General features: G+C 54.6%; 1 protein-coding gene across 1 annotated transcript; it reads left to right on the top strand.

Annotated features, from left to right (window-relative positions):
• Positions 1-353: 353 nt before the first annotated feature.
• On the top strand, positions 354-16,171 carry TNS4 (tensin 4). Its single transcript, XM_029212733.1, has 12 exons — positions 354-792; positions 6,593-6,995; positions 8,127-8,548; positions 10,062-10,148; positions 10,475-10,600; positions 11,689-11,781; positions 11,874-11,951; positions 13,343-13,414; positions 14,290-14,458; positions 15,258-15,326; positions 15,536-15,562; positions 16,030-16,171. Exons 1-12 carry the CDS (start codon positions 354-356, stop codon positions 16,169-16,171), a joined length of 2,127 nt encoding a protein of 708 aa, XP_029068566.1.
• Positions 16,172-17,159: the final 988 nt, after the last annotated feature.

Below are 17,159 nucleotides of genomic sequence, written 5' to 3'. Positions count from 1 at the left end.
TATTATGTGGTAGGCATATTCTAAACATATTACAAATATAAGCTCATTTTATAGATAAGGAAACCGAGGCACAGAGAAGTTAACTTTCCCAACGTTGCACGGCTAGTAAGTGGTGGAGCCAGGATGCAAACCTGGGGCAGACTGGCTCCAGCAGCCATGCCTTTAAATGAGTGAATAAATATGCCTTTGTTTGGGGGGAAGGGAGCCCGGGGCTTCATCTACAGAATTTACTCAGTTCCCACCCTCGCTCTCGCTTCTTTCAGGTCCCAAGAGCTCCTGATTGGCAAGTGACATCTGTGGGATGTGAGGCTGGTTGGAAGCCAGAGGTAAACTGCCAGGTCACTACCCCCACTATGTCACAGGTGATGTCCAGCCCCCTGCTGGCAGGAGGCCCCGCAGTCGGCTTGGCTTCCTGTGAGGAACCCAGGAGGGCGCTGCACCCAGCACCCAGTCCCGGCCTGCCGCCCCAGTGTCCTTACTACACCACAGAAGGCTGGGGAGCTCAGGCCCTGATGGCCCCCATGCCCTGCAAGGAGCCCCCCAGCAGGCTCCAGCAGGCCCCACAGGCTGGAGCCAAAGCCGGCTGCCTCCTGCAGTCCCCTGGGGAGCAGGCCTCGGGAGCCTTGGAGGACCTTGACTCCTACATTGACTTCTCGCTGGAGAGCCTCAACCAGATGATTCTGGAACTGGACCCCACCTTCCAGCTGCTCCCTCCAGGGCCTGGTGGCCCCTGGGCTGAGCCCACCCAGAGCACTACCTCGAGGAGAAAGAAAGAAGAGCCTGAAGCTTTGGGTAAGGAACTGGGGCACAGTGCCAGGAGGAGGGCTTGGGGACCAGACCTCATGAGGAAGGAGTTTTCTATCAAATCAGAGGAGCAGGGGAGGAGTGCTGTGCAGCTCTAAACAAGTTACTTAACCTCCCTGTTTTCTCTGCTAACAGAGATAAAAATAAGTAGCCCTCACTGTCCAATTCTCTTTGGTTCTTGAGTTTGGAAAGTGATGGATACCTGTTTTATGTAATTTTTCGGAGAATTTAAATAAGCTAATATAGATAAGCATATTATACAATGCCATGTATATAAATAAGAGCTTGATAAATGTGGTGTCCCTGAATCTCACTGTTCTATGGTATCTCTCTTAGGTCCTAGCCTGGGCACCCTGAAATGTTTATAGGAATGGTATTTTCACCTTGCCCATAACAGTAAATGTAAATAACTTCGAGTATAGGTAATAGTAAATATAGTAAATAATTGGGATGTGATGAATTTTTGAGTGTTTATTACTTTTGTTTTTAATATGTTATTTCATTGTAAGTTTGTGTAGTTTAATCTTTAGTAATGGTTTAGCCACTACTAAAGATTAAACTACACAAACTTACAATGTTTATATAATTTAGCAACCAGCTGGAAAAAATCTTGAAAAGTTAACAATCAGCTTTCATGAGCTGGTTCAAGCCAACTCCAGGATACCACCACGTCCAAGCGTATCCAGAAATCTCTGCATCTGGCTTCAGTTTCCCAAAGAGTTTCAAGTACACTTTGAGGATGAGGGTCACGGAGCAGCAGCCCCATTAGACAGGCTGGAAGACTGAGGCCTCCAGTGGGTTAATCCGCGTGGGTTAGAGGGTGTGGTGAGGATTAGAGATGGGATCCAGGAGAATTTCTACTTATTGAGCATTTATCATTCTATCCAGGCACTGTGCTGAGCACTTAATAATTGAACCTTTGATCTTCCCAATCCACCTCCATGAGACGAATATTTTATCCCCATTTTACAAACAAAAAGACTGAGGTTGATGGACTTGAGGAAGGAGCCAGTCTAGCCTAGTCACTGGAATCAGGCAAACCTTACACAAGCTGTTTCCTTCACTTCTTTGCGTCTCAGATTCTTCATCTGTAAAATAGAGATGAGTTTGCACTTCAAAGGGTGTTGCAGGGATTGAAAAAATAACATTTGATGGGTGTTTATCACAAATCCTGGGACACCATAGGTCATGATAAATGGTGGCTGTTTGTAGTCAACATTGGGGTTGCGACTAAGACCAGCCCCAGGACAGGTTCAGGCTCTGGGGTGGAGGTCAGCCTGGCACACAGGTCCCTCTGGCAGCCAGGCTCCTGGTCTCCAGCCAGCCTTCTGCTCCTCCCATGGAGCATTGCCTGACAAGCCTAGTAAAAGAACCACCTCCAACCCTCAAGAGTCTCCCTGCTTCTTAAGGCCAGTCGTGGGCATGTCTCTGCAGGAAAGGTGACTTGGGCCTAATTATCGCTGGCAGGAGCCAGCCTAGGACTTTAATGCTCATGCCCCAGGATAGGGCTTCCATACACTCAAGGCCAGCTGGGGCAAGACCAACCTCTGTGGGGCGTGCACTTGTACAGGGTAAGGGTGTTGATAACAGGGTCCTTCCTCCAAGGGACCGATGGGCAGTTGTCTGCGTCCTCAGATGCCCTGGGCACAACCTGCCATCTTGAGGATGTGTCCACCAGACTCTGGGCAGCAGGGGGTGCCAGAGAGCAGCAGTGGTCAGAGGGTCCTGATGAAGCCACCTAGCTCTGCCCTCGCTCCTTCTGATGGAATTTTTAAAAATCCTCTCCTCCAACCTCTGCCTGGACACCTGTGATGCCTGGGAGCTCACTACGTCCTCGGACAACCAGCAGGTCAGCTCCCCGTTAGAAAGTTCTCTTCCATCACTAAGAAGAGCGAGAGCCTGCAGGTCACTGTGGTGGCTGCACCTTGCTCCCCAAACCCTCCCCTCAGACCACTGCTACTGGTGACAAAGCTCTCCCAGCCCATGGCACCGCAGTGAGTTTTCATCCAGCCAAACGTATCCAGTGTGTAGAACTCCTCTGTTTGCACTCTTATCCATCCTACTTTTGGGGTGTTGAGTGGAAGACGTTCTATAACTGTGATGCTAGCAGACGTTCACTGCTTCCCTTTGTCCTAACTTGGCAAAAGCTAAAATTAAACATCAGTGATCTTGTGTCGATCCCTCCCCTAAAAATGTCCAGATAGATTTTTGTAACACATAATCCCACCCTGTGAAGGAAATACTGGAAACCTCATTTACAGATGAGAAGACTGAGGCTCAAGGAGAGGAAGCGATGGCCACAGTCACACAGCTAGTGAGTGGTAGGTCAGCTCAAAGCCCAGCCCTCTGAGCTCCAGAGTCCACGTTCTTGCCTTTCTCTCTTCCTTGGAGCTAGTTTCCTGCCCTCCAGGGCTTCAGTGAGGCTCCACCGCCCTAGTGCTCTCAAACCTTCATCCAGCTCCCTGCCTCTGCCTCTTGCTTACCTTCCTTCAGATTTACCCTGGGGGGGAGGGGGAGGGGGTACCAGTCCCACAGGGAACATGGTTTCTGGAAGCAAATACCATATCCCTTCCTTTATCCTCTCCGCCACCCCTCCCCATCTTTGGAACAGGCCCCCGCGTTTTATGTTCCAGAATTTCTGCCAGGCAAGGCGGTTTGCCAATCCCAAGTGAAGGGTGTTTAACAACCGTCTCTCCAACCCTCCACCCACCTGGCCTGGTGCCAGGCGCCTGCATCCACCCAGCACTGCTCAGACTTGCCCCACAGGCCTGTAAACAGCCGGCTGCTCCCAGGTGATAGGGTGGCGGCCCTCCACCTGCCCAGCCACATCCACCCTGGGGCAGCAGCGGGAGTGACTCACAGCTCTAGGACACCGCCCTCCCTTCCGGCCGCCTCCACTTGCCTGGCCCCCAAGCAAGGCCTTTCTTTGGTAGGTGTTCGGATGACCCTGTGAGTGGGACCCAGAGCTTCACCAGGCCGAGAGACGCCCTCCCCTCCAAAGCAGTCAGGCACCTTCTCACGGTCAAGTTCTTGGGAAAGGGTCCTGAGGAGTCCCTCCCCGTGGAAGAGCCCACCCCGCCCCCAAACAGAGCACAGGAGCAGGGCTCAGTTTCTTCAACCTTTCTGAGCCTTGCTTTCTCGTCTGTTACATGGAATTAAGAATGTTTCCTACTTCGATCAAGTCATGAGTATTAAAAGAACTAACACGGGTAAAGTGTCTGTAGCAGCGCTGGTGCACGGCACTCAGTAAATACCAGCCTTTATTAAAAACGGTGCAATAGGGCTTCCCTGGTGGCGTGGTGGTTGAGGGTCCGCCTGCCGATGCAGGGGACGCGGATTCGTGCCCCGGTCCGGGAAGATCCCACATGCCGCGGAGCGGCTGGGCCCGTGAGCCATGGCCGCTGAGCCTGCGCGTCCGGAGCCTGTGCTCCGCGGTGGGAGAGGCCACGGCAGTGGGAGGCCCGCGTACCGCAAAAAAAACCCAAAAAACAAAAAAAAAAACGGTACAATAAATGTGAGCTCCACCGCCACATTTCTCCAAGCCTCAGTTTCCTCCTCTGTAAAAGCAATGCCTGCTGGCACTGGGCATAAAGGCGCTTGTGAGGCTTGAGAGGATTATGGGTATAAACACTATAAAATCCTATTAAAAAAAAAAAAAAGTTGTGCTTGCCAACCTCGCAGAAGAATCCACCCCATTCCAAGACTTCTTCTCTTTCAGAGCCCACAATACATTGTGCCAGATATTCTACTCTTGCCCTCAGCAGTGGGACCCCCACCTTAGCCAGAGAGTATTAGCCATCTGGCCAATACTGCCCCCCAGAAGCAGGCAGGCAGGAGATGCTCCTTGAAGCCCACCATGGACCATGTTCCAGGCTCCATTCATCAGTGTATTTCATCCTCACCGCAACCTTGGAAGGGTGGTTTTAGATCCCCACTTTACAGATGAGGAAACTGAGGCTCAGAGCAGTTAGGAAAATTACCTGATGCTTCTTGGCGGGAAAGTGGCGAAGCCAAGACTCACACCCAGGTTTGTCGACAAAGCCAGGCCTGTTCCTCCACCTGCTGGGACAGCATGCCAGCGCCCCTCATCTGATGCAATCCTCCACCCCCACCTGGCCCACGCAGGCTCAGACAGAAGCAGTAGCCCTGAGCAGGGCCAGAAGGTCCTCCCCAGGAGCGGGCTGGGGCAGGCAGGGACTCCACAGTCACGCTGGGTGGGGGGATGGTGCGTGTGCCAAAGCCCAAGGGGGTGGGAGGCTGGTAGACAGGAGCCGAGGGTGCAATTTCCCACCGACTCTGCCCCAGATTCCATCTGGGGAAGCCAGAGGCAGGACTCACAGCCCTCCAGAGGGAGAAGCTGGGTAACCCCCATCTTCCATCACCTTTTCTAGAACAGCACCGAGGACAGCTCCCCTCCCCCAAGTCAGGAGGAGAGGTGCCCATCCTCACCATGGGAGAACCACAGGGTACCCCACTCTAGGAAGAAACAAGGTCTCAGAACAAGAGTCCTAGATGCCCCCACTGGGGAATGGAAAGAACATCAGAGTGAGTCAGCAGCCTGGGGTGCTAAGAGGCCCACAGCTCAGTAAGGCGGCATGCCCTGCCCCCAGAGAGTTCTCGCTCTAAAGCTAACCCTAAAGCGAGCTCCTCAACCTCCAAGGTGCACCCAGATAGCCAGGAATCTCGCTAAAATGCAGATTCTGATTGAGCAGGCCTGGGGTGAAGCCAGAGATTCTGCACAACTTCTCAGCTCCCGGGTGAAGCGGTGCTGCTGGGCTGGGGACCACAGTGGTGTGGTCCAATGCACACTGGAATCAGCTGAGGAGCTAAGCCACCCTGAGGCCTGGGACCACCCCCAGAGGTTCTGGTCTAATTGGCACCGGATGGAGCCTGGGCTTTAGGACCTTTAAAAGCTCATCGGGTGATTCTAGCATGCAACCAAGCTTGAGAACCCCTGCCTGCGTTGCAGGCACAGACATAGAAATAGCTTTCACAGGCCTGAGTGATAGAGACATCCGAAGATGTGACTGGTGCAGTCATTTCAGCCTGGGGAGTGGAACCCACATGAACGAGAGGATCTCCCAGTTTTAAAGGACTTACTATGTGCCAGATGCAGTGCCCTGCTGCCTACATTCATCTCAGTTCATCCTTGCTGTAACACTAAGAGGCTGCGTACAGCTGCCCCATTCTACGGGCGTGGAAACTGAGGCTCTAGGTGGTGAAGTCATTTGGCCAAGCTCTCTCAGAGAGTAAGTGGCAGAGCCAGATCTGAAACCCAGGTCTGTCTACCTCCAGGACCCGTGTTCATGGCACTGCCTCTCCCCACCCAAGGGAAGATGTCACAGAGGGGGTGACTTTGAAACTGGGCCCTGAAGGTGGAGCTGAATGCTGATCCTGATTCCAACAAATGTCTCTCTGGGCTTCAACTTCCTCATCTGTATAAGAAAGGGGAGGGACTTCCCTGGCAGTCCAGTAGTTAAAACTCCATGCTTCCACTACAGGGGGCACGGGTTCTATCCCTGGTCGGGGAACTAAGATCCCGCATGCCGCGCAGCTTGGCCAAAAATTAAAAAAATATATATATATATATATACACACACACGCATACGAATATATATGTGTGTATATATATATGTGTGTGTGTGTATATATATATATATATATATATATATATATATGTATGTATAAAGAAAGGGGAGACCAGATGGTCTTGAGGACACTTCCAGCATCCTTGTTCTGCGAGTCCAGTCTCCCTGGTTTCACCAATGCTCTGTTTCTCTCCCCAAAGATATAAAGTACATCGAGGTAACCTCGACCAGATCAAGGTGCCACGACGGCCCCCAGAGCTGCTCCAGCCCATCTGTCACCCCACCCTTCGGCTCCCCTGGACGTGGCGGCCTTCTCCTTTCCAGAGACACCCCCCGAGAGACTCGGAGCAACAGTGAGAGCCTCATCTTCTCCGGGAGCCAGGGCAGGGGGCACCAGCGCCCCTCTCCCCCCGCGGGGGCCCCCTCTTCTCATCCCCCACCCTCTCCCAGCATCTCCATCCCTGGAATGGGAAACAAGGCCTCAGGCCGCCATGGCTTGGGCTCCCCACTGGTGGCTTCCCCAGCCTTGGAGAAGGGGCTGGGGGGCAGGGTCTCCATGCTGTCAGCCAGCCCAGCATCTGATGTCAGTTACGTGTTTGGAAGGTAGGTCACTCCCACTGCAGCTTCTGACGTTGCCTCCACAACTCACACACACACACACGCGCGCGCGCGCGCGCATCCTAAAATCACAGAGGGACACCCTACTCTTTCTGAGCAAAATCTGGGCATGTACCAAAAATAAAAGTGAATGTTCTCTTTTATGCCATCACAGCCATTTGGTTCTCAAGCTTTCCTCAAGCATTTAGAATATGATTCAATATACAAAAATCTTGACTTCTACCTACCTCTCGGGAAAAGAACTACACTGCATTAATGAGGCTCACCTGTATCCTTTCCAGCCTTCCTACAGCCCATCTGTAGGAAGGATTTTTTTTTTTTTTAATTTAAAAAACGCCAAACACAGGATGTAAACAGAATCAGGGGGTCTGGAATGAACCATCCAGGAAAGAAAAACCTCCTTCGTCTTTGTTCCTGGCAAAATCTAGCAGGAAGGAGACAAAGCTGCCTGGGCATTATCGCCCCACAGCCCAGGTCTCTGCAGGCCTCAGAGCAGAGCCACACGCATACCCATCCTGCCCAGGAAGAGCAAACCCCAGGACCTCTGTCCCCCATACCAACTCCAAAGCCACCGTGCCAAGGCAGTCCCTGGCAAGGAGACTGGGATTCCACAGCCATGCCCGCTGGCACAGGCCTCTGAGCTCAGGGATAAGCCTGGCTGGATGCAGAGCTGGCCTCCTTCTCTTCCTCCAGCTGGGGAATTCCGTCTGCATGGGCCATGGACATGGTCCAGCTCCGGTCCAGCCTGTGTGCAGGACTCTTGGGAGTGCTGGGGGGGCTGGTGTGACAACTCAGTTGGACCTGCCTAGCTGGGAAGGCAGAGGGAATAGAGCCCAGCCTAAGCCCATGTGACCTGCAGGGGGCCAGCCCACTGGCTACTTTAATTGACCACAGACCCTGCAATGCAGGTACACTCCTGTATCCTTCAGCATCCCTTGGGGATCAAGTGGGCATACCCTTTGCTCAGGGCTATGGGGTGGGGGGTTGGAGTATGCACTACTCTGACCAAAGCCATGGGTACCTAGATCACTAAATTCCAGAGTCTAGCTCTGGCCCCTAAGTGTCCACCCCTACCCGCTAAAACTCTGCCTGTCTGGTGCTCTCCCCATGCCACAGCCAGTCCCTCCTCCGCTCCAGCATCTCCAGCCATCAGTCATCTTCGAGATCCTTGGAAAGCCCAACCAGCTCTTCCTCCAGCCTCCACAGCCTTGGCCCAGTGTCCTTGTATACAAGAGCCAGTGACCTCCAGGTCCCCAGCAACCCCACGCCAAGCATTGGCCAGCCCAGAGCAACCCATTCCTCACCACTGGCCAAGGAACATGCCAGCAGCTGTCCCCCATCCATCACCAACTCCATGGTGGACATACCCATCGTGCTGATCAGCAGCTGCCCGGAGCCAGGATCTCCCCCATCCCAGGGGACCCCAGGACGCCAGGACTTTGTCTGCCCCGGGGCTACTTCTTCCAGCAACCCCTGTCCAGCCACCAGGAGCCACAGCCAGACCCTGCCAGATGCCCCTCTCACCACATCCCCAGAGGGTAAGTTGTAAACCGATCAGTACCTCACACTTTATGAGGTTTGGCTAATGGGGAATAGACAAAGCACCAATGCATTTGCTTCTGCAACAGCAGGTCAACCAACACACTGACTAAGTACCTACTGTGTGCCTAGCACTGTGCCACATAGTAGGGACACAGTCTAGAAAGAGAGAAAAAAAACAAAGGATCACCGTAGAGTAGGATAAACACAGAGGTAAAGAGATGTTCTAAGTCTTATGGGGCTACAGAGGAAGGAGTGAGACTTTTCATCTGGGAACTGAAAAGGCTGGAAAGTGGATCAGAAGTCGATGCCCAGAGCAGGAGAGAAAGGGCAGTCCCAGCAGAGGGAACATCCAGGCCATGGTCACGAAGGTATGGAAGCACGTGGCATGTTTAGGAAATGACTGGAATGTTGGGTGCGGGGTGAGGTCATCGGGAGTAACTTGGGCCCAGATTGGGAAAGATCTTGAACGCCAAGCAAAAGAGTGCACTTTACCCTTTAGGCAATAGGGGACCATCAGAGACTCTCAGACAGGAGAGCGATGGGGTCAGAGACACACGTTCAATCGATCACTCTGGCAGCTGCGTGGCAGATGGATTGCAGGGCCTGGCTTGGCAGGGAGAGCAGTTTTTCTTTGGTTCTGTTTGGGTTTTCATCACAAAGTGGTCCAGGGCAGGGCAGAGGGTGGAGGAGAGAAGACAGAGCCAGGAGACCCTCAGGATATGGAAGCAGCAGGCTCGATGACTAACCCAAGAGAGGGAGAGGGAGAGTCAGTCCTAACTCTGACATTGGTGGATGACGAACACAGCCAGGGGGTGGACAGGGTAACGGAGACAATGCATTCCAGTTCAGACAGCTAAAAACCACAAAACAGCAAACACCCTCCTTCCCGTAGTCTGTGACTACAGGCGTCCAAAAAGAACAAAAGGCCCAAAGCAGTAAACACAGAGGCTAAGCCTCAGCACCCCCAGGGTGTTTCTCTCCCAGGAGCAGAGCCCACGGCTCCCTCGTGGCTGAGCCACGAGGCTCCCGGGCCTCTCAGTCCTCACTGGGCCACAGACGTCAAGGTACTCCTGGGGGGTGTGAAATGTTCACTGTACCCCGCTGATCGCTCCCACCCAGGAAGCAGTGTCAGTGCAAGCAAGAGAAAATTAGGTGACGAGTATGCCTTTGAAGCTGCTCTGATCTGTTCCTAGGACAAATCATTTGCAGATTTCAGTACATTTTTTATAATGAGTTACTCTCAGCTGGCCGCGACACACCTTTTCAAGATGCCGAAACTGAGAACCACTGCTCTCTACCTTAGGGACCCAGGAAAATGGGCATTTTAGCATCTCAAAGAGCACATTTACTTAGCCTAAAGGGATTTTGCCCCTTTAGGCATGTGGAGATCCAATGGAGTAGGGGTAGGGGAGGGTGGGTTGAATGGCACTGCTGGGTGGAGGAGGGGGTCGGGTCTCTCAGCTCCCCTCTCTCCAGTCTACAGGGTCCCCCTCCTCTGTCTGTCTCCAGGTCCTGCCAGGGACATGCAGCCCACCATGAAGTTTGTGATGGACACATCTAAATACTGGTTTAAGCCAAGCATCACCCGAGAGCAAGGTAAGAGGGAAGCCCTGTTTTAGGGGATGAGTGACCCAGGAATCAGGTCCAGGTCCTGGCACCCCACATGGGGCAGATGGGGCCCTGGGTCCATGTAGAGGAGGGAACGGCAAATGGCAGGTCCAGGGAAGGGGGGTGTCCCGTGAACCCCATGACCTGCGGAAATAATGACTGCAGCAGGAATGGTGGAGGTTAGACAATAGAAAGGACTTCCTGGGAACCAAAGGCGATTCTGTACCATCTGCTCTATGAAGACCCAATGGGGCTGAGGCACAGAGGGTGTCCGGGTTCGGTGGTGACTGTCTCTGACCCAAGGATTGTTTCAGCCATCGAGCTGCTAAGGAAGGAAGAGCCGGGGGCTTTCATTGTGAGGGACAGTTCTTCATACCGAGGCTCCTTCGGTCTTGCCCTGAAGGTGCAGGAGGCCCCTGCACCTGCCCAGAACCGAACAGGTAGGCACCTGTCTCTGTCCTCACTCAAGACCTCTAGGAGGCAACTGGGTGTGGTGGGTTCCGGTCCCGGCTCTGCCCCTGGCTTGTGGGGTGACCTTGGGCCAGTCCCATAATGACTCCTGGGAGGAGGGCCTACCTCAGCCCCCTCCCCGCTGCCCCCCAGCACTGAGGCTCCCCGAGTCCCCAGATTCCCTGCTCTACCCTCATGGTGGGAAGAGGAGGATGGTCCCAGCCCCCCTCCAGGCTGCTCTCTTCTAGGTGCCCACCTCTGTCCAGACCGGATTTCTTGTGAGGGAACCTAATGTAGTAATAACATGTGTGCTAGCTTAACCCCGCATACAACACACATCGATGGGGCATCCACCCTGCCCCAGGCACTGTGCAAGGCACCAGGGAGACCTCACTGGGGAGAGAGATAGAAACAGATCATTACATTACAAGGTACCTGGGTCACAGCCCCTCACCTAAGGCCCAGGACTGTAGCTCTCCCACAACAAATGGGTGAGGTAACAGACACTCCCAGAGGGAGTTAATGACCCCCCAGAGCAAGCAAGTGATAGAGCGAGAGGATTAAAAACCCCGTATCCACATTCTCTACACCACGCCTCTCTGTTTAAATAAGAAAGTGACCTCTGGGCAGTGTTAGTTATCAAGGAAGCCTTGCCAATGAGCCCAAAGAAAGCAGGAAGCTGCAGGCTGGTGAGGAGGCAGGGGCGTGGTCCCCCCTCCCAGGGCCAGCCTGGCGCCAGCAGGGACCATCTGGTGGAGAATAATAGCACCTGGGAGGGGGTGGGTAGGGAGAGAGGGAAACCAGGCCAGAGAGCTGTGATTTGATCTAAACAGCGCCGGCAGCCATCCCTGATGGCTGTTGAAACCAAAAGAAAGGTCTCCTGAAAAAAGAATTACTGGACACAGAAGCCTTTGAGCAAAGGTGTGGGCACCTCCTTCGTGGGAGGCCTTGAGGATAAGATTCCTACCCGCTGTCCCACCCAGAGGCAGAGGGATGGACAAGTTAACCTCCGGATGGGCCCCGAGGAGGCGGGTCAGGAAATGAGTTGCACTCCCATCCACATGCTTTCTCTGTCCAGGCGAGGATGGCAGCGACCTCATCCGCCACTTCCTCATCGAGTCTTCTGCCAAAGGGGTGCATCTCAAAGGAGCCGATGAAGAGCCCTACTTCGGTGAGCTGAGCGTCTGCAGCCCCCAGGCCCCTGGGGTGTGGGCGGGTGGCCTGGGGAAGGCGTCCTTATGCTGGGCTCCTGTTTCCTTGCAGGGAGCCTCTCTGCCTTCGTGTGCCAGCATTCCATCATGGCCCTGGCCCTGCCCTGCAAGCTCGTCATCCCGAAGAAAGGTGGGCTGGGTCCCCAGACCTGTTTGTTCTCAGTAGAAAGGTTCCTGCGGGTCACTTCTCACCTTATTTAGGGATCATTTTAGTGTCATAGTTAAAAATGCACACTCTGGGGGAATTCCCTGGCGGTCCAGTGGTTAGGACTCGGCGCCTTCACTGCTGAGGGCTCGGGTTCAATCCCTGGTCGGGGAACGAAGACCCTGCAAGCTGGCCCACGCAACCAAAAAAAGAGAAAAGAAAAAAAGTGCGTGCTCTGGAGTCCGTCCACATCTCCACTTCCTGGCTGTGAGAATTTGAGAAGGTCAACCTCTCTGAGCCTCCATTTCCTCATCTACGAAAGGAGCACAGTCACCATCACACCTCCTTCTAGGATTGGTGTGGGGATGCAGCGAGAGAGCTCAGGCAAGGCTCTTGGCACAGTGCCTGGCGCAGAGCAGATCTTAAGAAATAGTAGCTCCTTCCTCAAGAGGATGAAAGGAGCATAAATCTGCCCGTTCGGTGAGGTTTGGTTTTTACTTCTGGGTCCAACGCTTACTGGGCACCCTCTCCTTCATTCACAGCTCACTCCAACCCTGTGAAGTAGGCATTGCTGTTATCCCCATTTCACTGCTAAGAAAAGGAAGGTTCGAATTTGAACCGAAGTCTCTCTTGCTGTCTTGTTCCAAAGTGTTCAGGGAACTAACAGAGAGCAAAGGACACAGCTGTATCATGAAAATCAAGGAAGAGAATTATGAGAACAAATAAATGATCAGTGGGTGAAATTTGGGAAAGAAAGAAAGAGAGAGAGAGAGAGAGAGAGAGAGAGAGAGAGAGAGAGAGAGAGAGGGAGGGAGGGAGGGGGGGAGGGAGGGAAGGAGGGAAGGGAGGAAAGGAAGGTTCAAGGCATTAAGTAACTTGCCCAAAGGCACAGTCAGACCTCCACCCAGATCAGGAAGCCCCATCTGAAGCTTACAGCCCAACACACCCCCAGACGTGCCCACACCTCAGGGTGTGCAGGAGAGCCACTAGGGGGGTTCTGGGAGAGGAGTCAGGGCCAGGGGAGCCCCTGGTGTGGTGATGGCGAGAGCCCCCCCTGCTTTCTGCATTTGGCCTGGGTTTCCGGTGGGGTCCCAAAGAATGAGGAAGTCGGGGGCCTCTGAGGCCAGGTCGCTGCCGCAGTCCAGGGGCTGGAGGAGGGAGGGATCAAAAGGCTTGCCAGCGAGGCGTTTGGGGAGCCCGAGGCGGCTGTTTGCCTCATTACAGGAATCACACCTGGTTTCTCAGCCAAGTCACTTCCCGAAGGTGTGGGCGGAGGTGGAAGAGGTTCAAAGGGCTGAAGGAGGCCTGTTCCTAGGAGGGGGGTCCACTGACTGCACCCTCGCCCCCTGGGGGCCTGTTCCATTGCTTTGGCTCAGAATTGGGAGGTGGAGACGGGGCCTCAGACCTCTCTGCAGACGGCCGGGCCTCCTGCCTGAAGAAATCTGCGGGTGAGTGGTATGGGGCAGGGGGAGGCTCCAGGCTTGGCTGTGCCCACCCCCCGCAGGGCACCTCCCAGCCCTGTGCACACTCGCACACGCAGGTCCACACGTGTTTCCCATTGCAGCTTTATTTCTTCGTCTTTAACAAGGTGCCACATTCCTACCCCTCCCTGTGAGCCAGGAGATGAGAGGCTGCAGGCGGTGGGCCAGGAGGAAGAGGGGCAGGAGAGGAGGGGCACAGTGAGGCTTACACCTCCTCCTGCACACGCGGGTTGAGGGGGGCACACAGATGTGCTGGGGGTCTCGCTGGGTCTGAAGGACCTGCCCTGGGGGTGGGATCCTCTGTGGAGTGTCAGGTCCGGGTCCTGGGGTCTTCTACAGGGGAAGGGTCGTTCCTCCTCGCGCCCAAGGGCCAGGCACGGGTCAGCACTTGTCTGAGTGACAGCTTCTACTCTGTGCCCTGAGCACGATGGCCCCCCCCCCATTCCTGTCTCCTCTTCCTTCTCTCAGCAAGGAACCAGGGCCCCAGGGGGAGGATGGGGAGGGATGGAGGCAGCACCAGCCATGGGACAGAGGAAGGCTTGCCTGGACGGCCCTACATACAGGGCAACATCCCCTCCCTTGCCCCCTGCTGGAGGGCCGGGGCCAGAGCAATGCAAACAACAGATGACCCCAAAGTCCCCTGGGGTTGGTCCCAAATTTCAGTGGCCCATACACTCCCTGCTCACCTGTCCGGTGGCTCAAAGAGGAGCCCTGCTAGATTTCCAAAAAAGGAAGGTACTCCTATCCCCTGGCTCTGGGCAGAGGGCCAACCAGGGCCTGGGTGACCTCCACCCCCAAGTGGATTCTGGCAGGGCTCCAATGCAGTATCTGCACCCCCCCAGGTTGCCATGCCCTGTACCTGAGCTCTGTGAGTGTGGAGACCCTGAGCGGAGCCCTGGCTGTGCAAAAGGCCATCTCAACCACATTGGAGAGGGATGTCCTCCCCACACCCACCGTGGTCCACTTCAAAGTCACCAAACAGGGCATCACCCTGACTGACATCCAGAGGAAGTAAGGGGCTTCCCTTGCCCTGGGGCTGAGGGCTGGGTAGGGTAAGCTGGAGGGAATGGCTGAGACTGCTGTGGAGCAGTAATGGAGATGGAGTTCAGGCTCCTGGACCCAGCAGGGTCAGTGACGTGCTGAGTGACTCTAGGCAAGTTCTCTGCCTTCTCTGAGCCTGAGTCCAATGACCTCCTGCCAAAGTCCCGCTTCATCATGACTGATGGATTTGGAATTAACCAATAGTCATTGGGCACTGATTAAATCTGTAGCCACTGATGGAACATCTCCTGTAGGCCAGACTCTGGCTGACCAATGAGGTCACTCCTTCCCAGGCTCAGGGATTCAGTCTAGCATGATCCTGGTCCTGGGCTGGAGGAATAAGAGATGACCAGATGCTGGGAATTCCCTGGTGGTCCAGTGGTTGGGACTCCGCACTTACACTGCCGAGGGCCCCGGTTCAATCCCTGGTGGGGGAACTAAGATCCCACAAGCCGTGCGGCACAGCCAAAAAAAAAAAGAGAGATGACCAGATGTAATTCCTATCTTCATTAAATGACATGACAGGCAGTGGGGGTGGAGCAGGTGGTAGAAAACCCCAACATATAGGACAGAAGGGAGACGCACTTCATGAAAGGAGAGAAGTGCAAACATGTGCCCCGGGCCCAGCAGTGGGAAAGGTCATGGCAGCCTGTCAGGGGTCGTCAAACTGACAGCTTCTTGGAAGACAGGGAGCTGGAGATGGTGGCGGCGGGGCAGGACACTGGGACGGGCTCTCACCAGCTCCCGTTCTCTCCCGGCCTCTTCCCAGGGTGTTTTTCCGGCGTCATTACCCCTTCGCCACCCTCCGCTTCTGTGGCATGGACCCCAAGCAACGGAAGTAAGTTCAAATCTGAGCCACACTAAAAAGACCCTGGGATTCGGATCCCAGACAGAGCCTGTGAACCTCAAGGGGTCAGGAGCAACAGAATGAGGGGGACATGGTGGGAGTGGGGACAAAACTGGCCATTATCTCCCGAAGCTCAGCCAGACTCCTGTGAAATGGAGCAAAGAATTGGTACTCAGGACTGTCGTGTTCCTTTCCCACAGGTGGCAGAAATACTGCAAGCCCTCCCGGTAAGGCCTTCCTGTCCACTCAGTCGCCATGAGAGGTCTCCCTCGGGGAGGTCTGGACCCAACATGGGGAGGGAGGGAGGGAAGGAAGGAGGCCCCGCCCTGATCTTAAAAGCCCTTGGGTTTGATGGCGGAGGGCACAGGCCCCGGCCCTCAGGGAGCCACCAGTTTGATAGCTTATGTGGGAGGCGCAGGCTTTAGTCTGTAAGGATGCCTCAGGCTGATGGTCAAGACACACCTTCGCCCTCGGGAAGCTTCGACTCTGATAAGGAATACACAGGTTGTGTCCTCAGGCGCCCCCATTCCAAAGGAGGGAAACCCAGATCTTAAACTCAGGGATCTCTCGGTCTGACAGGGGAGGCTCCCGTCCTAATGAGGTGCTGGGCTGGGGAAGGGCAGGGAGGAAAGCTGCTCCCAGCCTGGTACCTCCCTGCGTCCCACCCCTCACTCAGGCTCTCCTCTCCCATCAGGATCTTTGGGTTTGTGGCCAAGAGCCAGACCGAGTCACAGGAGAACGTGTGCCACCTCTTTGCGGAGTTTGACACTGTCCAGCCAGCCTCGCAGGTCATCAGCCTGGTGGGTGCTCTGCTGCAGGACCCAGAAAGGATGTAGGGGAGGGAGCTTCCTGTGTGTCTTCCGAGGCATCCCAGTGGGCTTGCTCAGGATGCCCCCCCACCCTGAACAAGAGGCCTCTTACCACCCTGATGGACCAATCCCCTGGACTGGAGGAGAACGGTACCAAGTTGAAACCCTTGAACTCAGTATGACCTTCAGCGGTGACCTTCATCCTGACCCCACCCCCAACCCGGGCCTCAGTTTCTTTAACCTTAAAGGGGGCCCACAGCAGGATCAGTTGTCCTACTCAGACGCCTGCGGGCATCTTAACAAGCTCCCTGTGATTCTGGAGCACACCCACATCTGAGGACCCCCACACGAAAATAACCTCTGAAGACCCCTGACTCCATCCTCCTGGACACTCCGGACACAGTAGCCTGAGCTAGAGACCCGTGACCCCTGCTTCAGGCCAAATGCAGGTACGGGGTCGGGACTCCTGGGCCCTGGTCCAAGGCTGGCCTGAGAGCAGATGGGTTGCCAGCACTGAGGACCAAAGGAGGGATGGACTGACTCTCTTTCCCTCCATATCTGTTCCTTTCCCCATTTCCCTGACAGCTTATTGAGCTGCTATTCTCAAGGCAAAGCTAGATCCGCCTGCCCTGGATTCTTCAGCCAACATGGCCCTGGTTGCTAGGCGGGTTAATTGCCCCCATGGTCAGAGATGACCCAGCTGTCCTCACGATCTTGATGTCTAATCCCTTCCATTGTCCTCACGATCTTGATGTCTAATCCCTTCCATTGCAAATGAGCATCAGCTCCACCTTTTCTTTCAATTTCTCATAAGCGACTGTCCCACAACTGCCCTGGTGTTACTTGTGTCACTCACACCTGGGGGTGGCGGCAGCGAGACCTCTGCTCACTCAAGCAGACACAGGAGCTGGCTCTCTCTGGTTCTGCCTCAGCCCCAGTCTTGCTGAGTCCTCTGTGCTCCAACAACACACACACACACACACACACACACACACACACACACACACACACACAC

This window comes from Monodon monoceros, unplaced genomic scaffold (genome assembly GCF_005190385.1).
Source record: "Monodon monoceros isolate NGI ecotype Baffin Bay Population unplaced genomic scaffold, NGI_Narwhal_1 Super_Scaffold_9, whole genome shotgun sequence".
Classification (NCBI taxonomy): Eukaryota; Metazoa; Chordata; class Mammalia; order Artiodactyla; family Monodontidae; genus Monodon; species Monodon monoceros.
Note: the sequence above shows the minus strand (reverse complement) of the source record. Positions and strands in the feature narration are given on the sequence as shown.